The 26,588-nt window shown below is 45.4% G+C and overlaps 1 protein-coding gene across 4 annotated transcripts in view; it reads right to left on the bottom strand.

Annotated features, from left to right (window-relative positions):
- Nucleotides 1-21,421: 21,421 nt before the first annotated feature.
- SIM1 (SIM bHLH transcription factor 1) overlaps nucleotides 21,422-26,588 on the bottom strand; it is a 302,054-nt gene continuing 296,887 nt past the window's right edge. For all 4 annotated transcript variants that reach the window (XM_069606526.1, XM_069606528.1, XM_069606527.1 and 1 more), the window contains one exon: nucleotides 21,422-24,103. In XM_069606526.1, coding sequence (XP_069462627.1) covers nucleotides 23,376-24,103 — 728 coding nt within the window. In that variant the 3' untranslated portion in view covers nucleotides 21,422-23,375. The remainder of the gene's footprint in view (nucleotides 24,104-26,588) is intronic.

The raw sequence follows: 26,588 nt of genomic DNA, 5'->3' as shown, positions 1-26,588 counted from the left end.
CACCACTACCATGAGCTTGGTGAAGACCCTCAGGGCGGAGGTCAATCCGAGCGGCAGGACCCGAAACTGAAAGTGTGAGTCGCCAACTGCAAACCTCAGGTACTTCTTGTGCTTTGGATGTATCGGCACATGAAAGTAAGCGTCCTTGAGGTCGAGAGACACCAACCAGTCCTGAAGTTGAAGGGCCTGGAGGACTTGAGAGAGAGTAACCATCTTGAACTTGTCCTTCCTGAGGAGTTTGTTCATACCGCGCAAGTCCATGATCCCCCGTCTTTCTTGGAAATCAAAAAATAAGGGGAATACCATCCCTTGTTCCTCTCCGCTACAGGCACCAGTTATATGGCGCCTTTCTCCAGCAGGGATTGAATTTCCTGCGCAAGGAGCGGATCCGGACTCTTCAAAGAGAGATTCCCTGGTGGATTGTCTTGAGGCCTCTGCCGGAAAGGAAGACAGTAGCCGTGGGTTATGGCAGCTCCTCTCGCTTTACCAAAGGATGAGTAATAACGAAAGGCACCTCCCCTCCATTGCTGTCCCCTAGGACAACCACGCAAACCTGCGTATCACAGTGCTCGCTGCCATGGAATGGCTGACGCAATCTGCCATGTCCAAACCTGACTGAATGGCCTCACACATGGCATCCTTGCCATCCTGTGAGGCAGGGACTGCCTCAGGTCCTCAAATTGGCTATGGCCCGAGAGAATCTCATCTGGCACCGCATTAGGAACCATGCCATCATCAGAGCCCTCATCCACCTCTGAAATAAACTCAAGATGCCGGTAAGAAGGCATAGAATGTGAACCAAAGCCATGCTTGACCTTGGCCAGAGCCTTTCTAGGGGGTTCCACCGAGCCTCGGGGTACCCCCGTCGACACAGCCTCAAAAGGCATCGAGGGCATCGAGTGAATCGGCGTTGACGCTGAACGTGGCACCGACAGCATCGATGGCGTCGACACAGGCCTCGAGGCCGGAGCCCCGAGCGTGTCCTTCGACAGTCTGGGCGCCGATGGCGCCGACGACTTCTTCGGAGGTGGGGCCTCGAAAGAGTCCGTCGACGACATCGACGCCACCGGCGTCGACCTCTTCCTCGAAAACATCACAGGTTCACACGGTCTCGAGCGTGTCGAGGACCGGGACCTGGCGAGAACGATTCCCCTTGTCCAAGCGGGACCTCTTCCGCGAATCGTGCCGACCACCCGAGCCCAAAGGCATGCGAGAGGTGTCTCTCGACCGATCATGACCGACCCCACTCGGAGACGCGGATGGACCGGTGCCCTGCGATTCGAGAATCGCTAACATTTTCTTCCCGAAGGAAGCCCATTCCTCCGGCGTCGCCTGCTTGGAAGGGTAAGCGACCCACCAATGGGCGGAGTACTCGGAAGAGGACGGGGAAGGCGACCGATGATGGCGCTTCCGGGAGTGCCTCGAAGAGGCAGAGGAGTGTCGGGACCGACTCTGGGACCGAGACCCACTGGACTTCCGACGACGACGCAGAGAGTCGCCTATCGAATCATCCATCGAAAGCCCAGCAGACCTCGACTTCTGTGGCTTAGACACCTTACCTACCGATAACTTCTTCTTGCGCTCCTGCAAGGCTTTAGACGTGGCAGTCGACACAGTCATCCGTGTCATGGGCCTCCCCGAGGCACCAGAGGCAGGCGTTGTGCGAGTCCATAACCGGCATCTTGGACCCACAGTCCCCACGCTTCTTAAAGCCTGGACGCGGTGTGGAAGACGAGGTAGACATCTTCATGAAGAAAGACTTCACAAAACGAAACAGGTTCGAAGAACTGAGAAAGATCTCCAAAGAGTGGAGGCGCGCCGAGATCTCCGAAGCGAACACGTTCGCGGAAAAACCGGAACTGAGGCTACGGGCGTCGTGCGTCCTACTTATAACATCCAGTGACGTCGGCCGTCGGAGGAGGTCCTCGAGGGCGGCGTATCAAAGTCATTGACGCAGGACGCAATGATTTTCCGAAGCAGCACAGCTGTGGTGATTACTGTCATAGATATGGAATACGTCGGAGGACCCAATCGCCTCGAAAAAACCTTTACCGTTTCATCCAGGATCTGCATGCAATTAATGCTGCTGTGTTTCCTGCCTTTCGTGTAATACCCAACCTTGCTAATATCCTGTCCTATATTCCACACACTGCCACATATTTCACTTTTGTTGATTTGTGCTCAGCCTTTTTCTCAATATCCATACAGTAACTACATGTTCACATTTACCCATAAATCCACTCAGTACACATTCACTGGTGTTTAAATGTGGTATGTTGAGGGCATCACTCTATTTTCTCAGAACCTAAAGGAGGATCTTGACTCTGTGGTGTTCCCAATCAGACCCATGCTGGTGCCGTATGTAAATGATCTGCTCCTAGCCTCCCCTTCCTTGAAAGCCAACAAGCAAGACTCCCTCACACTGAAGACAAATTGCAATTCTGTCTGCCCTGTGTACAATACCTGGGCCATGTGATTGCAGCTGGAGAAAGACATGTGTCCCAGGATCGGATTACAACGATCCAGAAAGTCCCCAAGCCCTGGACCAGGAAGCACATGAGAGGGTTCCTCTGGATGTTCAGTTACTCCAAGCAGTGGGTCCCAGGGTATGTCATCATAGTTAAACCCCCCAAGACCCTCAGATATGAATCGACTCCTGATCCGCTGCCATGGCACCAGGAAGCTGAGGATGCCTTTGTCACCATAAAGCAAGCGCTTCCAACAGCACCGGGTTTAGGGGTCTAGTATTACAGCATGCCCTTTGTGTTGTATTGCAATGAACATGATGGGGTTGCCCAGGAAGTATTGACACCGTTGAACGGTGACAAGAATTGCCCTGTATCGTATCACAGCGTAGCTCTAGACTCAGTAGCAGCTGGACTTCCAGCATGTCTGCGAGCCATCACTGCTGCTGCCCTGCTGATAGAAAACACTGACTCCATGGTGCAAGGCTCCCTGGTCACAAATGCAGTTACCCATGCTGTGCTGTAACTGCTGCTCAAAGGGAAGACCCGACATGTGTACAACTATAGGCTCATACGGTATGAAAAATGTCTTATTTCAGCAGCCAATGTAACTTTGAACCGATGCCCTGTCTTGAACCCTGCCTCTCTGTTGCCCCGTAGGATTAAACGCTTATGACTCTCTGCGCTGATTTGTCCGATACCCCTTTACAGAACCCCAATCTGATTCTGTTCGTGGACGGGTCGTGTCTCTGAGTGCCATGCACTGGAGAATTGGTCTCAGGGTATTCTGTATGCACCCCCCACGCAGCCCTATAAGCATACGGACGGTCCACAGTGAGATCTGCCCACCTGGCAAGTACCTTGGCTTAGGGGAGATCAGCCCTGATGTACACGGACTCCCGGTATGCTCATGGTATCGTGCGCGATTTCTCTATCCTCTGGGCTCAGCTAGGGTATAAGTTGCAAGCCGACTCCCTTTGGCTCTTCCCAGATGGCCCGCATGGTGGCTCCAAAGGTACTCCTTCCCTACTTGAGGCTCACAGAACTGCACAGACAGGTTAAAATGCAATGATTGTGTGTTTTATTGGTTCAAATTCACCAATAAAACTATTGCTGAGTATTGAGGCAAAATAAGAAACCCATATGGCTAATGCATTTCGGAATCTATCCTTTTTCAGAACCAGGGTATTACTATACTGCACACATTATCATTTTTATGAGTCACAAAAACAACGTTGAATTAGGCACATAAACATAATCAGAATTTCAGATCAAGGTACAACAGTATATAATGCATAAAGAACAGATATATGTAAATCAAAATTCAAATTGAAACAGGGCGCCCACAACGACAGACAAATGTTCCACAACGGTTGCACATTCAAGAGAGAGAGAGAAGGAGAGAAAAAGTCTTCATCAGTCTGCCTGTTAATGGAAATGGCTTAATTGTGTTCAAGACAAAGCATTAGTGCTCATGTTGTTCTTTTAACGGATTATATTCGTGGGATCTAAATTAAAAAAAAACTTAAAAAAACAAATATTATTATTTCCTCATGCCATCCTCGTATTCAATCAATTACCATGTGAACTGCTTTCCAATATAGCCCTTGGTGTGCTAAAGTGCACTTTCACACTGTGCAAGTGACTGTGCATAAAGTCATGCATCTCGTATCACTAACCTGATTGTCAGGTTAAACGTCGTACGCGATCAAAAAGCATGTTGTTTATCTTTCATTACATGCTGCATGACAATGGAGAGAACCATACGTTATCTCCTGTTTACATTGTCTAGTGCATCAGCACTATATCTGTTTGATCCTTTCTTTCCCGCTTACCTGGAGTGCAGTGAGACACGTCTAGCTGTCTCCCCCTCCAACAGCATCTGGTACGACTGTGATTGAGTGTAGTAAACTTCTGTAGTTACAGATGAATCTGTCATCTAGTGACGGTATGTATACGTGTATATATATTTTAATCTACCCATGAGCCGTGCATATATTCCCGTGTTGTTGCAACCAGCTGCGATTCTGCAGAGTGAAAGTGTCTCTGTGTATGTGTGCTATTATGTTACCCCGAAGGTGTAGGGTCTAATAGTGTTTGCGTAGGAATTGGTTTACTCCACATGAGGATGGTCTTTGTATGATATATGACAGAGAGCTGTAAGTTTAAGGATGAATTGGATGACGGTTTGGTCTTCATATTCAAATAAAGAATGAGATTACTTACAGTGGCTCAATAGGGAACTGATGCAGCTTATTTAATTATGAGGTCTACAGTGCCATTTTAGTCATCTCGAATGAATTCTATGACTCATCACGTTTAGCATAGTTGTGGCATATTTAGGGGAACCAAATGATTGACACTCCCTCACAATTAACAGTATCCATAACAGTCTTCTCAAGACAATAGATTAGGAAAAAAGGAGAGAAAGAGAAAAATTATTCATGTCATAATAACTGTGCAATGAAACTGAACTGTTATTACAGAAAGCAATTAAGATCAAACTCTTCATTGAGTCCTCGTGATGACAGGGCTTCTAGGCGGTCTATCCAATAGGCTTCTCTCTGTTGTCTTCTCTTTTTTAAGTCTGTATGTGTGTTTGGTGCTTTGAGAGTTTCCAGAACTTGGAACTTGACTTGAGAGATATTGTGTTGCTTCTCATTAAAATGTCTTGCCACTGCTGAGTTTGTATTTCTATTTCGTATGCATTACTTGTGCTTGTTGATCCGGATTCTCAATTTTTCATCCCGTTTCTCCAACGTAATACAGTCCACAAGGACAATGTATGCAGTAGATGCACTTCCCAGTGTTGCAAGTTCCGTAACATTTTATTGCGATCTTCTCTCTCGTATATGGATGTTGGACTAAGCCCCCTTTGATGATGTTGTTGCAATTGCTGCAATTCAAGCATGGGAATGTTCCTACTTTCTCGTTCTGGTATCTCTGGTGTTTACAACTAGGTCCCTCAGGTTGCTTGATCTTTGGTACGCAAATATCAGAGTTTATAAAAAGATATTTCTAGTTCTGTCATCACTTTTGAGTATTGTCCAATGCTTGTTTATGCATCTCTTGGTCTGCATGCTTTGGGATGAAAATTTCGACACGTGATGGAGATAGTTTGGTCTCCTTTGGGACAAGGGTGATAGCTCTTGTTTTTGCTTGTACCTTTGCTTTTGCTGCCTGTAAATCATCGTTTGGATATCCTCTTTCTTTTAGTTTTTTGCTTAGGTTCTCTAATTCTTGTTCACATTCTCTTTCGTCACTAATAATTCTTTTCAAGCGCAGCATTTGTCCATAAGGTAAATTCTTCAAGGTATTCTGGGGATGAAAACTCATATGATGTAATAAGTTATTTCTATCAGTCGGTTTGGTGAACAATGAAGTAGTAATCTGCAGGTTATGTACATTGACCTTGATATCCAAATGATGTATACCAGGGTTGCCAATTTCTGAAGTGAATTGAATGCGTGGATCAATATGTTGATGTATTTCATGCAATCATCAAGTGACTCGCTCGTTCCTTGCCATATGCCGAAAACATTGAGAAACTAAGCAAAAAACTAAAAGAAAGAGGATATCCAAATGATGATTTACAGGCAGCAAAAGCAAAGGTACAAGCAAAAACAAGAGCTAGCACCCTTGTCCCAAAGGAGACCAAACTATCTCATCACTAGTGTACGTGTCGAAATTTTCATCCCAAATCCTGCAGATCAAGAGATGCATAAACAAGCATTGGACAATACTCAAAAGTGATGAAAAAACTAGAAATCTCTTTTTAGAAACTCTGACATTTGCGTACCAAACATCAAGCAACCTGAGGGACCTACTTGTAAACACCAGAGATACCAGAATGAAAAGGAGCAACCCAAAGAAAGTAGGGCCATTCCCATGCTTGAATTGCAGCAATTGCAACAACATCATCAAAGGGGGCTTAGTCCCACATCCATATACGGGAGAGAAGATCGCAATAAAATGTTATGGAACTTGCAACACTGAGAATTGCATCTACTGCATACGTTGTCCTTGTGGACTGTATTACGTTGGAGAAACGGGACGAAAATTGAGAATCCGGATCAACGAGCACAAGTCATGCATACGAAATAGAAATACAAACTCAGCAGTGGCAAGACATTTTAATGAGAAGCAACACAATATCTCTCAAGTCAAGTTCCAAGTTCTGGAAACTCTCGAAGCACCAAACACACATACAGACTTAAAAAAGAGAAGACAACAGAGAGAAGCCTATTGGATAGACAGCCTAGAAACCCTGTCACCACGAGGACTCAATGAAGAGTTTGATCTTAATTGCTTTCTGTAATAACAGTTCAGTTTCATTGCACAGTTATTATGACATGAATAATTTTTCTCTTTCTCTCCTTTTTTTCCTAACCTATTTTTTCCTAATCTATTCTCTTGAGAAGACGGTAATGGATACTGTTAATTGTGAGGGAGGGTCCATCATTCGGTTCCCTTAAATATGCCACAACTAGGCGTGAGGAGTCATAGAATTCATTCGAGATGACTAAAAATGACACTGCAGACCTCATAACTAAACAAGCTACATCAGTTCCCCATTGAGCCACTGTAAGTAATCTCGTTCTTTATTTGAATATGAAGACCTAACAGTCATCCAATTCATCCTTAAACGTACAGCTCTCTGTCACATATCATACAAAGACCATCCTCATGTGGAGTAAACCAATTCATACGCAAACACTATTAGACCCTACTCCTTCGGGGTAACATAATAGCACACATACACAGAGACACTTTCACTCTGCAGAATCGCAGCTGGTCGCAACAATACGGGAACATCATGCGTGCATATGCATGGCTCATGTGTAGATTAAAATATATATACACGTAAACATACCGTCACTAGATGACAGATTCATCTGTAACTACAGAAGTTTACGGCACTCAATCACAGTCTATAGCGCACGCACATATTGTTAACAATACCAAAGTGACCACAATCACTATGATTCAATTCAATACTCATGGGTCGCCCCATCTGAGTAGGAACTGCTCCTCCCATGGATCCATATCTCCTGAACTTGCATTTAGAGGATGACATGGTGCTCAAATACTGTCGCCATTTGACTAAAACTGTTCGCTCCCTCCATACACAGTTCCGAGCTGTCCCACCTGAACCAGTTACTGAACCCTGACATCCTCTACAGCCCAGAGACTGGATCCTGGTAAACGTTCTGTGAGGAATTGCCATCTGGTAAGGGTGCAAAGCCTTGCTTTTTGGATTTTCATTAACAAACAGAAAGATGAGGGAATTCCGTATCCAAAAGGGGTAATCTGCCAACCAGATTCCCCTTTTCCGTCGACTTCATACCAAAAGCATAGTGCACCCGTGACCTGCCGCATCAGTAGCCTGATCCATGGCACCCACTCTGCTCATGACACAGAGCAGGTTCCAAGGTCACGAGATGCACACTTGACAGCCACAGAGACATCCAAATCCTGGTGACGCAGAGGCAGCATTTAAGATATGCCCCTCTGTACACAAAGCTATGATGATCATGAGTCGCCCATGCTGGTGGCAGGCTGAATTCTAAATAAAAGTTATTCCTACATTTAGGCATAGTGCATGATGCTACTTACGATCACAACCACAACATTCTGATTGATACCACACATGTGCCAGCTCCTGTGAGTCAGCTCCGCTGTGGAAGATGATGTGTATTCTGGTCAGCCGGGTGTAGCCCAAAAAATGGTAGGACGAGAAACCAGAGGGCCGGGCCCCCTCTTTGATCTCTTTGTGGAGGCAGGTAACACCCTCCATCCAAGACAGCCACACAGCAGGTAGCTGTCCAGGGCCCAGTCATCAAGGGAGCATACCCAATCAAAAGGAGTAGCCTCACACCAGGGTGCTGCATGTCTAAAAGCCTTTGTTCTCAGTGAGGAGGCAAGGGGTCAGGATCTTGTACCTGCTGGTTTTGGTCTGTGTTTCTATGAACTTTTGGTACTCCTCTTTATCCTAATGACTTTCATTCAATTTGCCCACCTACAGAACTGCCACCCTATGAACTTTGGACTAACAAGCTCCTGGGTGTGGGCTTGCTGCGCCCCACGATGCACTGTAACCTATTCCTTACTCATTGACCCCTATGTAGGAGGAGGGGGCGTTGGCCAGGCTCACTGGAACTCCCCACTTCAGCGTAAGCTCAGGGTATCCATTATGTCGGGTTATATGACTACCGTTGTAGTTATAATCAGTTCATTGGTTTGTTTCTGTCTCACTGTGACTGCTGCTATTCGAACCCCATCATGAAAAAGAGTGTCTATTTGCACATCGCTGGGTACAGTGAGAACATCTATCGGCACCTCGCCCGGCAGTATGCCTAAAACTTTAACATTACTGACTGTTTGGTATGTGCACACCTACCTAATGACTTGTCCTCTAAGTTTCCCATCGCCCCCATTCCCTATGAATTGGGCAATGTTTGTCTAGACCTCAAGCTGGTTACCTGGTCCCCTGACCTCTGCCGCCATGCACCCCTCAATTAGGCTTTACGAGTCCTCCTAAGTTCCACACTCCAAACTAGGTGCTCAAGAAGCCAGCTGCTCTTCATCTATCTGCTATGTCAACTGGAGTCTGCTATTCATGGGAAATAGTAAGTGCCAATATAATCTGTTCGCTAACACTACTGTGATCATCAATAATGTTATCTTTGCTTTTGACCCAGATTTCTCCTTCGCCCAAGCCAGGACGCCACTTATTCCGGAACCTTCTTTATATGTGGGGAAAAACCTTTCCCATGGCTGCCCATCAGCTAGGGTGGGAGTTGTTTCATGGTATATGTTATACCTGCCATACACCATACACGCTCCTTCCCAACTCAGCCACATCCTAAAAAGTTCTCCACCTAGGAGGGATTTATAATGGGCTACAAATATAACAAATGCCACTGCAGCTACAATCACACTATTGTCCCAGGAATAGGTATCTATCTGTACCAGGGTACTCAATGATCGTATGGTCCTGGTTGAGCTCTTAGTATCACAAGGGGTTGTATGCGCAATTGCGAAGCGTGAATGCAGCACTTTCATACCTAGCTAAGTCAGCAACATCTCAGACATCATTGCTCACATCCATAAGCCTCCTCCACAACAGTCCGAAGGCAAGTTGGTCCTTTGGGCCCAGGATCCTAGACATCCTGGGACCCCTGGGTGCATCCATAGGTCAGGTTCTGGTATTAATCTTGGTTCTGATTGAAGTCTGTAAAGTCTAATAATGAGTTGTGCCTGTTTTTAGCACTGAGTGTGCACCTGCTTATTTGAGGTTCCCCAGACCAGGACCTTGTTTTACTGCTACACAAGTCCAGTGTTATGACATTCCTGAATGTGATGTCTGTTCCACCCCACAAATATCTAATAGATGACACTGGAATGAAGGTATCATAGGAGGGAAGTGTGAGGGAAAGCCAGGGATTCAAAAATCTTAATGAACTGACATTATAATACTGTGCTGCTAATGTGCCTTTTTGCCATTGTGAGGTGAGCCCTAAGTTCCATTGCGCATGTCTTAACCCTGACGGCTTCATCACCTAGTGTGTAGCAATGCTCACCACCACAACTCTTCCCTTTTGGCATTAGTATGCATGTTTTAGGCTGCTACTTTCCAAGGCAAAGCAGCTCAAGTACACTGACGTTATCAAATAGTAAGCAAGCTTCCCTGCTTGACCCCAGTGCGAACTGTAGAGGTATTTTACCTTGCACGAATAACTGTATCAATGATTGTATAGTGCAGAACGCGAGAAAGCAGCCATTGCCTTAGATTTGTATGCTGAGATACTGGGGGGTCATTACGAGTATGGAGGTAGCCATGGTGCTATTAGCGCCATGGCTACCCCCATACCGCATACCGGGTTCCCTGAATGGGGAAATACCGGGCCATTCCAACCTTGGAGGACCAGTATTTCCCCATTCAGGGAACCCATCCCCATTTTAGCCACCATAGGGCTCAATGGGAATGGGGAGGGAGCTAACAGCGGGCCCGTTAATAACAGACCCGTTATTAGCTCCCTGGTCCTTTAGCAGCTCCCACTAAGGGCGCCTGGTAAACCCAGCCGCCCTTAGCGGGACGCACTGAAGGACCTCGTAATGCAGTGGTAAGGGGTTAACGGCACCGGCACCCTTACCGGCATCGTTAACCCTTTACCGTCAGCCTCGGAATGAGGCTCACTGTCTTTCTACTTGACACTTTGTTTCTCTAAGCGAACCTGTCATGTCGACGCCTCCCTCTCCATTGAAAGGCATGTGTGCTCTGTTGAATGAAAGCCTGTAGGAGTTCGAGGTTGTTGCACTGAGCTCTGTGCTGCCGTTAGTTTGTTGCTGTCCTGTGGCTTTGCTATTGCTAATAAAACCGTTCACTAATCCATCACAATAGTCTGTGGGTATTGTTCCAAAACACTTGTCAGAACCTGGGAATGGCCTAAATACCCAGGCCTTCAATGGGAACACTGGATTAATGAAAGCAATGCCAAAATAACATGTAAGTATCAGATATGGCAATACCTGGAAAATCATAATACTCCCTGGGCAATGGTGAAAAGATGATGTGATTATCCTTACATATGACACCTGAGAAATGCATATACAGAGCCTGGTATCAGATAGGAATAATTGCAATTCAACCTGGCATATGGTTTGAGCTCCTGGCCATATTAAGGTGATATTTAGCAAAAGGTGGCTGCACCTGGGCATTTAATAAAAAAGTCTGACATACGATTATGAGAGCATGTTGTTTGTGGACAATGGGCCTCATTACGGGTATGGCGGTAAAAGTGCGGTTAATACCGGCGGGCTGCCGCCTAAACCGTAAATATTTAACAGCGCCTGACTTCACAGTAACACCGGGCATTACAACCCCGAAGGACTGGAAAGTCAGGCGCCAGCAAATTGTAAGTCCCCATTCGCATAGGGTCCTATGGGACTCAATGGGAATGGGGACCACGGAAGCACCGGCACCGTTGTTAACGGTGCTGGTGCTTCCATGAAAACTCTGCGGGCGGGTGTTGCCCCACCCGGCAGGGTTGTAGTGTGCTGGTCCGCCAACAACTGTGCCGGTAAGCTACCGGCACCATTGTTTCCGGACCGGCACATTTATATTGAGGCCCAATGCCTGGAGTCCGAAATGAGTACTTGGGCATATGACAGCAATACTTGGCAAGACTGAAACCTATTTCGTGATACAAGAGCCAAAACATTTTGCTTTTCTATTAATACTATGTCCTTTGTCTAAGATGTGCTGGTGTAAGAAAAAAGCATATGTTTATATATTTAATATGGTGTTTTTATAGGGCAACTGTTGTCCTTGCTTTAAAGGCAAGGTGAAATCGAAAATTCATTCACTTTCTGAAAATAGTAATAACGTTTGAGTCATCTGTATGACATTTTCCGAAGATGTGTGTTAGCCTCGGGCACCAAAAAACGGAGAGGTTTGATGCAAAATTGTCCAGCAGTTTAAAACATGGAAAGCAGCAAGAAATGTGGTTTTACCTATTGCATTCTTTTTCCAATAGGGAAAATGTGCTGTCATTGGACAGGCACATAGCTTATGCCTTTGGATGGATTTTACATCAAATTTCTTTCACGCCTGGCACAAAGTTGCCTATTGTTGGTTTGGTGGAAACCTATTAGTTTTTGTTAAAGAAATGGCAAAGAGTGATCCTGGCACCAAAATCATTTATATATCTTCCATGGGGTATCAGACCTAGTGAGTTGACATTTTACTCCCACAAATGGAGGCGTTTTTCCGAGCATTCTCGAGAAAACTGGAACTCGCAATGCACTTAAAATGATATTAGGAGAGGGTAAAGGGGATCTTTGCCTTCAGAGGGAATTTGGGGACAGTGAAAAAAGCTGCAACTGGCCATTAGCTTCTTTGGATGCCTTGGGGGATGGGGCATGTCCGAAGGGGCCCACTGATGACATCACTGGTGACATCATATTGCATATTGGAGTGGCTAGCATCCTTTTTGAAGGATAGAAGCGCCAGGATTCATTGGGGTGACATCTTCTCGGAGGCAGCCCCAATCCTCTACGGCGTTCCCCAGGGTGCTAGCCTGTCTCCCTTATTATTCAACATGTAGGCTTATGTGAGCTTCTAGAACAAATCGGTGTGTTCTTTACGAACTACGCCGATGACACACAGCTTGTGTTTGAACTTAAAGGAGAGTATAGCATAGACAGTGCCAAAATATCAGAAGTGTACAATATTATTGACAATTGGATGCAACGCCATTGGATGTGTCTTAATAACACCAAGACTGAGCTGATGATCTTTGGGACTCAACAAGCCAGGTCTAGATTAGGGATAGAATATCAGGATTTCACTATTAAACAGGCCAGGATCTCAGTGATGCCGCAGGCCAAAACCCTGGGGATGATTGTGGAGGTCTCACTGGGATCAGAGGCACAGGTAAATTACCTGCAGAAAAATAATAACTATTATATGCGACTCATGAGCCATAAGACCATTTATAAACAAAGCGAATGCGGCCACCATAGCAAGAGCAGTCATACTGTCTCGTTTGGACTATGGCAACACCCTACTGATTGGAGCCTCAAAAAGAGAACTTCAAAAGTGTCAGGTTATGGAAAACGACGCAGTTCGTAGCATTAAGAACATAAAAAAAGGGAGCATGTTACAGCAGGGAGAAGATCCCTACATTGGTTAAGAGTGGAAGAAAGAATCCTCTTCAAATCTATGGCCATAGTACACAGATGTGTATATCGAGAAACCCCGAAGTACTTCAAAAAACAGTTTTCACTGTACATGCCCAAAAGGAGCCTCAGAGCAGAGAACAAGGCTCTTCTGAAAGTCCCCAGAGCAAAGCGCGCGCATGGAGGGGGAAAATCCTTTCCAGTTATGGCCGCAATCTGCTGGAATAAATTACCACCAAACCTAAGGCAGGAAGAGAATTACTTAAGTTTTAGGAAACTACTGAAAACTCACCTCTTTAGGTGAAAACCAGTATGACACCCGCATGTCAGAATGGCTTTGAAACTTGTACTACTATGAACTAATTTGGATCTTGCCCCGCGCCCTGATGCCTGCGGGCGACCGGCGCATTATAAACTAAAATACATACATACATACATACATATCACGGGAAACTACTCAGAGTAAAATATTCCGTGTGCTCTAGTTTCCAAGGATGTCATTGATGATGTAATAAGTGATGTATGTGATGTCAACTGTGATGTCCTCGATGTGCTCATGGGCTGTGTAACGGGGGCTCAGAGTTAAGGTGGCGTAGCTTCCAACATTTGTAACATTTGGAGGGTTTTGTTGCATTAAGCCATGGCCTGAAAATCACTTCAACTGCAGCTTTTTCACTGAAATGGAAGGGCTTTGTTGCTCTGAGATAATGCAACTTATGTCTCTCTTAACTGATATTTTTTCACTGAAAATATACACTGTGGAAGAGGAGGCAGAAGGTTTAGGTAAGTATCTCCCTGCTTTTGCCACCCCCCCCCCCATGCTCCTGCACCTCTTTCTCACAGTTTGCTCTATCAGATAAATACAATGGGTCTCATTATAAGTTTGGCGGTAGCCTTGCTGGTAAAACCGGCAGGCTGCTGCCAAACTTACGAGAAATTCTGCCACCCGGTAATTGCCCATTTGCGGGCGCCCGAATGGAATGCTCCGCATTCCCATTGAACCCAATAGGGCTCAATGGGAATGGGGAGGTCGATGCACCGGCACCATTCAGAATGGGGCTGTTACATCCGACATGCTGTGCTCTTGGGTGCCGCGAGCACAACTCGTAGTTTGCCGGTCCGGAAACGACGGTACTGGCAAGCTTACCAGTATCGTAGTCCTCGGACCGACAAACTTGTAATGAGGCCCAATGTATTTTGTGGTGTACACTATACAAGCTCTTAAATAAATATTTCATTAAGTCTAGCATATGGCTTTAGTCGAGGACAAGTGTTCAAAACATTATTAACTCCAACCAGGTTGTGGTGTCAGGGAGCATATTGACCACCAGCACCGTCCCAACCCAGTGCGTTTATAGTGCTAAGCCAGACAGGCATGAGTCAGTTGTGACATGCCAAAACGTACCTAAACACACCCCTTACACATGCAACTCCAGAGCCAAAAGAATCTGTCCATAGCAACCCATGTTTGCTGCATACGTGCACGCACACATAACCTACTGACTACACATCAATTCCCCTCAAATACATCCCACAGCATTGTGTACACGAACACAGCAAAACTACAACCACCTACACGTGTTACCACACAACCCCGTCATTCAGCACAAACCTAAAAATACCATGGATAACATCAAAGTAGGAACTAAAAAAGATCACAGTCGCCACAATTATCAAACACCTTCCCATTTGTGATGTTGCTCAGTACCGGTGGCACAGAAACAGGTGCTGATGCGTTCATAGCAGAAAATGATCAGAACTCAAGTAGCATTGATGGTGTCTGTTTTAAACAAAGTCAGAGGTGCCCATGGTTGGTCTTTCCTGAAGATTGGGAATCATTTTCTTCAATGTTGTCTTGGAATTCAGCACTGTGGCATTCTTACCTTGATGACTTAGAGCTTACTCTGGACACCTAAAATGCCACTCGCTATGGCGACTATACCATCATTCTTAGATGCTGCCATCTTATTTCGCAGGGTTGCTGAATCCCGGGTGACATGCAGGAGATTCAGAAATAACCCCAACCATATCCAAATGGGGCAGGCACCCAGTAAATGCCACTTGACACATGGCAGAATGACGAAGACCTGATGCATTTGCCCTACCACCAGAAGCATGTGCACAACCTGAAGCGGAGAGACACTGGTGGTAGCGCACATGTCCAGTTGTGGGAGTAGACTGCTGTACGAATTCTGCAATGAATATTGCTCCGGCTCATGTGAAGGTGATCATTGTAAACTGGTGGGCCTCGATTCCTCTTTTGCACTGGCACACTTCCTTGCCTAATATGGCCCATTACACATATTTAGGTTTCTAATATAAAATTGGGTGAATTCTTTGCTACTCATTTCCTGAAGACATGCAATCATTATTGCTTATTTTATGATGGAGTACCTAGCAATACAATCCATCCACCAGAACGTTCTACTTTGCAGTGTTGTTCATTTGGAAAATGGACTTAATTTCCTGATGTACGGAAGCAAATTCGCTTAAAAACAAAGAACACTGAGTAAAAAATTGAAACAAAATAAAATGCATTCTTCTGTGCCTATATTTTCAAACCCCTCCAAAAGTCTTCACATAATAAATACATGTTATGCACAATTGACTTCAAATTTACTTCAGAAAGCTATTTACAATATAAATAATTAAAAATGGGAACACTTTAAAGATATTATTGACAGAGCTAAATTGCGTTTCCTACATTACATTCAAAATGAAAGCTTCAAATTACAGGTTATTATGCTATAATGCCACTAGAAACTATACATTGCGAGGCATGGTAACTCAAATGTTGGCAGTCAGAATATTTTGTATGTTGTGGTGTTGCTTTGAGCTACTGTCATTAAAAATAGTGTGTATGATAGCCTTTCCTGTGCCTACTTCAGGGGCTTAACGTGATGGCGTCCAATGGGCTGTTCATCATGATAGGAAGGTTATAGTACTTTGGTATGATACCCACTCCCTGCTGTACTCCACCAGAACATTAATATGCCACTGCTAGCAATGTACCATACAGTGTATCTGACCAGGCAGAGTACCTTTTATTACACTTTTTTTTAAATAATTGACTAAAATCGTACGTTCGTGGTATCTGAATCCTGTAAGAAAATCCACGGTGCAAACATTTGCAATTTGGTTTAATTCAATGGGCAATGCAGTGTCCACTATTTTCATAGTAAGCCAGTTGCTGTGGTCACCCCCACAGTACAATATCATTTTATATATGTTTTAAGAAATGGGTTTCATATGACAGTGAGAGTCTGGTCTAGGGAGGCAGCTGTTTGTCATTGTGTAAGCCCCCTGGTAAGTAACAATACAGGTTATATTTATGAACATTGATTGTGCAGTTTAGGCCTCAGTTAACTAGGGAAGGATCCTCCTCGCAAGCTTGTGGATTGTGAAGTTAGTGGGGGCATTTTGCTAGTGAATGTGTGCTCAATATGAGAAAAGACTATGAGAACGAGAACCCTCTGAATACATGTGTGGAGCCTGCATAAGGACAATACTTGATTGTAACAAATGTTAATGTAATTGTGGTAGAAAAATAAAAGTACTCCCTTCAAGAAGTGAATACTGTTTTCCTTTTCACATAAATAATTTTCACAAGTATAAAAGATGTATTATTTTAAATGATAAAAGTCTTCTAAAAATTAAGCCATGAGACTGGTACAAGCTGCTATTTCATTATGGCGAAGCCCTGATCAATGGGAGGGGCAGTTCTTGACAGCTTCGCGATGCACTGGCAAAGGTTTTTATAATGAAGAAAAAAGGGTAATTTTGTTATTTTTTCTGTTTACCATAGCAATGCTAGTGATTATGATTAATGATAGTGCAGGAAAGTCCTATTAGGTAAAATGACAGTGCTTTTTGGTATATGTTAATTTTCTTTCTCCAATTTTCACCGTCTGAAACACGATAACTAGTCAGTAACCACTGGTGCTCTCACCTCTGATTTTACTATCAAACACTTGCCGAATTGAGCCAGTAGATAGGGGCAACAGTCCCTCCCAAAATTAAACACGTATTGGCACAGCCAACATTTGTGACCTTTGTGTAGCATGAGATCCGCATTTTCCATGCACTGCCATAATGGTACCATGCAACAGCTAGTACCTGGGCATATTACTGGCAGCGCCTTGCAAATTCCTGGACCAGGCACAAATCAAATTCTTTACAGTGATTCACTGCGAGGACACACATACTGCTTATACATCATCCACATTTCGTTAAAAGTTTTATTACATCAGGAGTTGGCTTATAGCAGCAATTAAGCCATTACCCTTCATGCAGCTGTTCGGGAAGCACAGCGCTCGACTTAAGGAGACCTTAGGAGGATGGGTTATGGGTGGTAATGGCCATAGGTACTAGCATGGCAATGGGTGGGAACATTGGCAAACATGCACAGGCTGTGTCCCTTCTGACAGTTCATCTCTCTCTTATCTTCTCTTCCCATGACACTACACTCTGCTTATAGGCAGTGCTCTTAGTGCCACCTAATAGAATCATATTACCTGCACGCCATTCCGTTTTTAGTTAACACTCATTTGGTTACAAGATATTATAAGAATCAGTTTCAGTTTATGTTTATTATGTCATGTTTATGTTGATCATCCTTGGCCTCAAACCGGACATTGAATATTACATGCACGTGGAAGTGATCTCCCTTCTGAGTTAATTGTGACATGATAGTCAGTAGTGGCATAGACTCAGTGGGTGCATTTTGCTGCAATGATGGATGGATAGCTCCAAGTCCCCAGCTCATCGTTATTCAATGAATGAAACTGACGAGTAGGGCCACCACTATGGCTAGAGGGTCGTTGCACCGGCTCATCTATTTTCATTAATGCATTATAGGCGATAGCGTTTGCGCTCCCTACACTGACACCCTGCGCCAGTCAACCACTACTGCAGTGGGGGTGCTACTTTAAAACAACCAGCAGCAAGGTGGGCAGTGGTGAGTGCATGCCACAATGTGCCACTGGCGAGGCCACCTGGGGGTCACATCCAAGCACTGCCTTCCTTTCAACAGGTGGCCACACATATGGGCGTGGATCATGTTGAGGTTTGGCACTTAGAAGGGAGTAGTTTCTTACCTGTAACTCCATTTCTCCAGCGTTGATATCTTTCATGGATTCACATGCTGTGAATATTCCCCGTCGTCCCAGCCTGACGACGGAAATATTCACAGCATGTGAATCCATGAAAGATGCAATGCTGGAGAATATTTCCTTTCATGAGACTAAAGCAGAAGCTTTGCATTTGTTGGTAACATTGAATCTAACAAGTGCTTGAAAACGGAATATTCAGATAGATAATTCTATGGACAAAGTGTGATCGCTTGATTCACATACAGAGGGAGGGCCCCAATTTCCAGTGTAAGAGTCTGAAAGCATGTTTCACATGCAGCTTGGAGATCTGACACCAACGCATCTCTCATTTTGCATGTAAGTGGATTGCACTAGTCCAGAAAAGGGGGTAATACTTTGCTATTGCTCACAGTTGCTGGCACTATAGTTAGCTACGACCTTCATTTATCTTGAGATTTAGCCAAACACGATTTTATTGGAGAGAATGTAAAGAGCTAATTCTGTTCAATTAGAAGTGACTTCGTTTTGTCCACAAGCACTACCGATGGTATTCCTGTGTGTAATTTGAGCTGATAGTGGCAGGGCCAGATCAAACAGGGGCATGGCTCCAAGTGGGTAGGGGTGGCACAGTTCTGTTAGAAACTACCTGGGCCTGGACACTCCCTTTTTTAAGGATTCAAGCACGTGCTGGGCATATGATGATTTCACTAAATTGAGTTAGTGCGCATATATTTGATTGCGAACATGAAAACACATGATTCACAGAAACGTTTTATAATGGTAAAGTCCCATTGGAAAACGTTCTGTGAATCAGGCCATATAACGTATGAACAACTGCTGAGCTATTGTAGCGCTGGGGCTGTATTAATTGGCAATATCGTGAAGATGGCTCGACATGTGCACAGCTGCACAGGTCACGTGCCATGATCTGAGTCTATCGGCGTACGCAGGGTCATCTGACGCCTGCTAGTTAGCGCGCTCAGCGTCTGTCTTGCCAGTGTCCCGAAATAAAGGGTCACCTACTCCCGAAATGCATCCGCTGTAAAGTAGTCTCCCCTCCTTCAAGGTGCACAGAAGGGTTACTTGCAAGGGACGCACTTACACCATGGTTCTCACTCTTAGGGTGCTTCAAATATCCAGCGGTTTTTTAATCAACCAGTCAGGTTTTGAATCATTGTTTATGTGCCAGTAACTGCAATATTATTGTTATTGATATTATTAAAAGCACAGGCTGAAAAAGCAGAATTCGAAGATTTCTCTAGGCTATGGCAACCGGCTAGTGCATTATACCTTGTTACTGAGAGTGCATTTGAGAACAGATGTTGACGTTGTTTGACTTCCCCCTTGACCAGTTTTTGACTGCATGTACTCTGCCGTGTTTTTACCACCAGAGGGAATAATTACCGCACTCCATGGTGGACGGTAACTCTTCTGTAATTAAGCCACTAATGCAGACATCAAGAGGCCTATACCGCTCGCCATGTTCAGAATGAAAACACTGCATGGCAGTTGTGACTGATGCATGTCCTAACCTTTACAGTAAAGATCACTGGGGATAGTAGAAGGGCCATGGAGCAGTCTTGTCTTTCTAAAACTGCACTGTCATCTCATATTGCAAACGATAACGATAGTAAACAGAGCTAGATAAATATTGATATACGTTTGTAAAATTAGCCCCTTTTGCTGCCACGTGCCCAGATATTTCTCACAGGAAATGGTCTAGTCAGATAGCAAACAGACTTGCACTTGGGCATAACCCTGTTGCTACCATTGCCAAAACAAAGAGGTGATGGCTGGAAGGTTTAGAATTAATCTTAACCACTGGCAACGCTCTGGGCAACCCTCCAGACCACCATTCTTCGCCTGCCAAGCCATTACAGAAGGGAAAGACCATATGCAAATCAGGCTTGGCCCCACCCCAAAAGGGGCAGTCCAGCCCGAACTGCTAGGCCACATCCCTTCTGCACGAGACCACAAGCATCCCCAAACATGTTTCGCCCTTGTTGGGGCTCATCAGTGAGGAGTAGCTTGGGTCTCTAGGCCCAGCAGGCACGGGACCCACGTCTGGGCATACCCGTCCCACTCGGGGTGACATAGCAAAAACAAAGAGGTGATGGCTGGAAGGTTTAGAATTAATCTTAACCACTGGCAACGCTCTGGACAACCCTCCAGACCACCATTCTTCGCCTGCCAAGCCATTACAGAAGGGAAAGACCATATGCAAATCAGGCTTGGCCCCACCCCAAAAGGGGCAGTCCAGCCCGAACTGCTAGGCCACATCCCTTCTGCACGAGACCACAAGCATCCCCAAACATGTTTCGCCCTTGTTGGGGCTCATCAGTGAGGAGTAGCTTGGGTCTCTAGGCCCAGCAGGCACGGGACCACGTCTGGGCATACCCGTCCCACTCGGGGTGACATAGCAAAAACAAAGAGGTGATGGCTGGAAGGTTTAGAATTAATCTTAACCACTGGCAACGCTCTGGGCAACCCTCCAGACCACCATTCTTCGCCTGCCAAGCCATTACAGAAGGGAAAGACCATATGCAAATCAGGCTTGGCCCCACCCCAAAAGGGGCAGTCCAGCCCAAACTGCTAGGCCACATCCCTTCTGCACGAGACCACAAGCATCCCCAAACATGTTTCGCCCTTGTTGGGGCTCATCAGTGAGGAGTAGCTTGGGTCTCTAGGCCCAGCAGGCACGGGACCCACGTCTGGGCATACCCGTCCCACTCGGGGTGACATAGCAAAAACAAAGAGGTGATGGCTGGAAGGTTTAGAATTAATCTTAACCACTGGCAACGCTCTGGGCAACCCTCCAGACCACCATTCTTCGCCTGCCAAGCCATTACAGAAGGGAAAGACCATATGCAAATCAGGCTTGGCCCCACCCCAAAAGGGGCAGTCCAGCCCGAACTGCTAGGCCACATCCCTTCTGCACGAGACCACAAGCATCCCCAAACATGTTTCGCCCTTGTTGGGGCTCATCAGTGAGGAGTAGCTTGGGTCTCTAGGCCCAGCAGGCACGGGACCCACGTCTGGGCATACCCGTCCCACTCGGGGTGACATAGCAAAAACAAAGAGGTGATGGCTGGAAGGTTTAGAATTAATCTTAACCACTGGCAACGCTCTGGGCAACCCTCCAGACCACCATTCTTCGCCTGCCAAGCCATTACAGAAGGGAAAGACCATATGCAAATCAGGCTTGGCCCCACCCCAGAGCAGGAGTGTTTTCAAATGCATGTGAGGTCATCACGGGTTGTTTATCAGAATAGAGCATTTAAACACGGGCAGGAAATATAGCATGGAGTTTCAATTTGAGTTTGGCTTACATTAGCCCTGCACTGCTAAATCGTGCACATTTATTAGACCTGGAATGCTGGAGTCTGCCTTTGCAAAACTGCATTTGTGCAGCTTTTCGAAATTGGCCAATTGCAATCGTTCTTCTCATCATTTTTCACGGCTCAACTCTACAAAACAGTAACATCTGTGGTTTAAGTTTGGGAAAATCAGTAATGTGGTTAGATGACACTTAGAAATGTGAATTGTTTGGACATAAAGGGTAAATTTCTTAATTTTCAACAGGGCATAATAAGAAAATCTACCACTGTTTTTAGGCTATTTTCCTAGGAGGAAAAAAACGCTTTCTGGTGAAAATGGAGCATGGGGCGGCCCCCTAGTCACGTCGATTGTCCTGTCCAAATTAACAGAATTTTCAGAGGTTTAACACATCATTGTGGGAACGTGCTGCTTACTTGTTTAAAAGTGGCTGTTTGACAGCTTCCTTTATACAATGTGGGGAACTGCAGTCTTTGTTGTTGTTGTTGTTTTGTTATTTACCTTTGATAGGCATCCAGGATCTGTGATGCTGTGCTCACGTTAATCCATGTGCAAAGTGAAATATATCATGACTCCCGCAGTGACGCAGTGTGGCAGTGTCTTGGACAAGTGAAAGTACTTGGACTTGTTAAACAAAGTACTTCCGCTTTGCAGTGGCATCACAATAAAACGTAAAATAAACGTAAAGATGAACAACTCATTATAAAATGTAGCTTGGGACAATACAATTTCTAACACCTGGCAGGGTCTCTTGCAACAGGATAGGATAGGCGCAGTCTTTTTCCAAGGCGTTCCTTATAAATATAATTATGCTGCATTATACATCCTGAATTTTCGAAAGTGCAGTATGTTACAAAGGTGCCCAATATTGCAAGTGTCATAATGTGTGTAGAATACTGCAGAATGCACCTGGCCCTGCTATGGTTCTATGTGGCGCGACGCAATTAATGCTATGTAATACTGTCCAATAGGATTGCAAATAACGATAATACTATAAATAGGTGTAAACGCCATCATTATGTTTTTACCAACTGGACCTTTCACCAGCCTGGACCAGCCTGGACCTTTTCTGGAAAGCAAGTAAAGAGGTACATCTCCTGTTTTACCTCCAAAATGTGACATAATGTCAACTGTAAATAAAATAGAACACAAATTATGTTTACATTTAATAAGGTAACATTTTTGACCAAACATGGCAGTGTTTTTATTCGAAACGCTCCCATCTGTGTGTGTATTGACGCATGCGTTAATAGGTTGAGGTACTTGCGCATTTGCACAGTATCGGTGTGTATGCGTGCTGCTGCCACTCCTCCTTCCTAAGACCATTACCACTGAGAAACACTGAGAGCTGGATGGGATGAGCAGACACAAAAGTAGAGCATTCACATTTCAGGTGTGCACCAACCCAAGGTGTACATTCCATACGTGTGCACTTTATCAGGAATTGCTGGCTCATAAAAAGACCTTGTTAAAAACATGCATTTTGAAGGCATTCTCAGTTGGCCCCTTTCTCAAGTTCTTCCCAGACTGGTCAACACGGCCCTCAGCTTTCCTGCTGCATCTCACAAAGTGAGGGAACAACAAGTACGTCCAGCTTCGTTCCATCAGCTGGAACCACTGAGTTGCGTGCCCTGCATTTTACGCGCAGCGCATTGTCTCATGTAGCTCATTCCCAGGGCCACTGATTATTAGATCTAGTGCATTGTGTTATAAGACATTCCATAACAAGGGCGTACAAAAGGGCTTTTTCTCCCAAGACATTGCAAAGACGATTTGAAGGAAGGACATCTTCTGAAAGATATCAGCTTCCATTGGTAATTATAACCGATGTCCCCTTGTGTCCTTGGGCCGGATCCTGCTGCATCCTTAAGTGAGAAGATACATCAAAGTGTGATCCACTGCAGCCCATTGAATAGTTCCTTATGGCCTCAGTGTCATAGAGGTGCTCAAGGGTGTACCCAGTCAGTGTGTAAGAGTGCTTATCAAAGTACTGCCTGTGTGAGCTGTAATAGTTAGGTGAGGCTTCTGAGTGGTCAGCTGTCTGATGGGGAGACAGGTCAGAATGCAAGTAGTCTTTAGAAAAAGTCAGAGTGGATTTTGAAATTCTGTCCGAGTTCGGGCTGCCCATCCTCGAGAGGGCAGAAGGGCTGTTGTCATATTCATTTTCATGTGGGCTCATGATCTTCCCATCTCGGTGCTGAATGTGCTCGCAAGGAGAAGTGTTGGCCACCGAAGGGGCCCGGCATACGCCTCCTGCCATCTGCGGCTGCTGGTAACTGGTGAAACAAAGAGAATGCTTCTTCCCAGCTCCGTTCAGTGAAGCCAGCTGCTCCGGGGTGGCTTTCCGGAGTTGGAGCCTGCTCTCCTCCTCTTTAATCATTTGCTGAGTGGCTCGGATTAAAGTTTCAATCTTGCTGGGCTCGTGCGGGCTGCTTTGGTACTGGTCAGTACGGTACCGTTCTCCTGATTCGCTTGCAGAGCCGGGGTCTGGAGAGCTTACAACACTGTCCTCATCCCAATGCGCACGCCCTAGAAAGACAGGAACAAATTAAAGAATGTTCATTGAGCTAGTTTGTGCATAGATCTAAACCTTCAACAAATCATACACAGGTGATTCTAACAATGTGCAGTTATGGCAATGCTACCTCAAGGTGTTATCATATTATGAAATTAGGGAGAAAGACATTTTAGGCTGATGTACAATTTATTATACTACATTAATCCAGTTATAAAGTTACAAAAATCCTTGCCTTTGGGATAACGAATCTTCGTTTACAATAGAACCCACTGTCCCAGTAGCCTTTGCTGTGGTCCATTCAACAGGTGTGCAGAGCTTTCCAATGATCTGCGAATGTTAGTACTTAATAGGGAGGCACAGACGCTGCAAATACCAGATTGTAGAGTTGTGGGATTCCCATCCTATCGGCCCCCGCCCGCCAACCCACAGCCTACATTATTTCATGGTGACTATGCTTCTCTTCCTCTTTCTGAAGCCCCTATGGGGTAAGGAAAGGTGCGCCCAGCTCCGTGAGGGCACTTTGAGGAATCCACATGCCACCTTTTGAGCCTTTCAGCACCTCGTCTCATCGGGCTCCCCTGAACAAGCCCCTGCAGGGTTTCAGAATCATTCTTCAACTGAAGTTATGGAGTTGCCTCAAAACCAGGGTGGTGGGCATGGGCGCGTACTCCTTTTTGGCCTGTTGTTGTATGCACTGTGGAAGATAGGTTTGAGGCCTTTTGGGCCCATTGGGCAAAACTTCTTGGAGAAACAACAAGGGATGCTGTCCTCTGCCCGATCACCTGAAAAATTCCAAGCATTACCAAATGGTGACCGGTGAGCCAAAGTTCTGGCAGGGCCCAATAAACACAGCACTCAGTGTGCCAAGACAAATGCTAAGGAAGGTGAAGTGAAAGCATAGGGCCTCCATTTCTCAGACAGAATGTTCTCTGAGCCTAAAGTGTGTGCCTACCACAGCCTTTAGCACACTCCGTACAGTAATGAACAGAGTCACACGACTGCCCTCTCTGCTCATCTGCCCATTTCGAGATCATTGTTTTACACAGTACAAAATGGCAAAGTGAGACAGTGACAAGTAAGCTGTCTGCGGGTGCCAATGGTATGGGTGTGGGGAGAAGACCAAGCTGGTTTGCCGTGCATGCCAAAATATTCATTAAAATAATGCGGTAACAAAAAATGTGTTGCTTTTACCCACGACCAACACAGTGACAATCTTTGATACGACTTTTCATGCCTTGCTAGGGCATGTCTTGCTAAGTTGGGCTGAAGTTGGGCTATATTGTTTATGCCGCTCGCTAACCTGCTCAACATTCATCTTTCTACCTTCTACTGGACACGCCTGCCCCACTGGGATTCAGCCCATTGGGATTTACTCCCATGTGTCCCACTGGAATTATAACCCTCTGAGGTTTTGCTCCCTGTTGTCCCATTGTGATATGGCCACCAAGTGCTCAATGTAATTAGTGCCCTAACATGATTCTTGCCTCCGATGCCCAATGCACCTCGCATGACTGGCTCCCTGTTCTCAAACCTTGATGTCGGTAACATGCCGAATTGTTCCTAGGGACCCCAGCAGGACTCTGTCCTCTCGAGAATACCTACTCTGAATTTCACTCAGGAACTAGTCTCACCCACTGTCTACTTGGTTTCCACTTCTGCATGCTCCCTGTGGCGTCTGCTCCCCCAATGTTCCCCATTAGTCACTGTCCACAGTCAGAGACACCAGCCCACTCAAATGAGTCTCAGGAAATATCCTCACAACTACCGTACCTAAAAGGCACCACAACAGAGAACTCATCCAAGGTTCACCCCTTCTGAGACATCACCATGGCCACAACAGGTGGATGTTCCGAGTTGCCCATTAGCCCCTCTACTAACCTCCCAGCACTAACATTCGCATATTCTATGCTCGAAAACACTAACCACATACCACCTATTTGTTCACAGTACATGTGTAAGGCACACCTGTGAACTGCAGTTACTTCGAGATGCTAGGATAACCCTCCCAACAGATATCAAACAAAGGAATGCAACACTTCTACAATCAACATACACATCACAGTCACAGCCGATACGTCCTAGCACAATGGTCATGCATGTCTCCCTGCAATACACTAAATATTCTGTGCTCTTGTCACAGAAAAACAGACCTGCATGCAGGGTTCAGGATCCTTGCAGTGTTCATGCATCAAAACAACAGAAAAGCTACCTTGCAATTTAGCTCTGTCCCCACTACCCTAACCCATTACCTTCTCTTACAGATATGCAATCATTTGTAGGGAAAGTAAATGAGGGTGGAAATGGCAGCGTGAGGAGGGAGTAGGGATACCCTGCAAATTATTTCATAAATGCACTGCTCACTCTTAGCGCCTGTTCCAGTTCACAAGCGGTATTCGCTACCATCCCATTACTCATCAAACTCTTTGTTTTCTTTCCCGACCACTTCGCCCATCAAATCATTAACCCCAAGCCCCTCATAACACACACACTTCTCTG

Source organism: Ambystoma mexicanum, chromosome 4p, assembly GCF_040938575.1.
Source record: "Ambystoma mexicanum isolate Mex_15411 chromosome 4p, UKY_AmexF1_1, whole genome shotgun sequence".
In the NCBI taxonomy this organism is placed as follows: Eukaryota; Metazoa; Chordata; class Amphibia; order Caudata; family Ambystomatidae; genus Ambystoma; species Ambystoma mexicanum.
The sequence above is the reverse complement of the archived record's forward strand: the minus strand, read 5'-3'. Positions and strand labels throughout refer to the sequence as shown.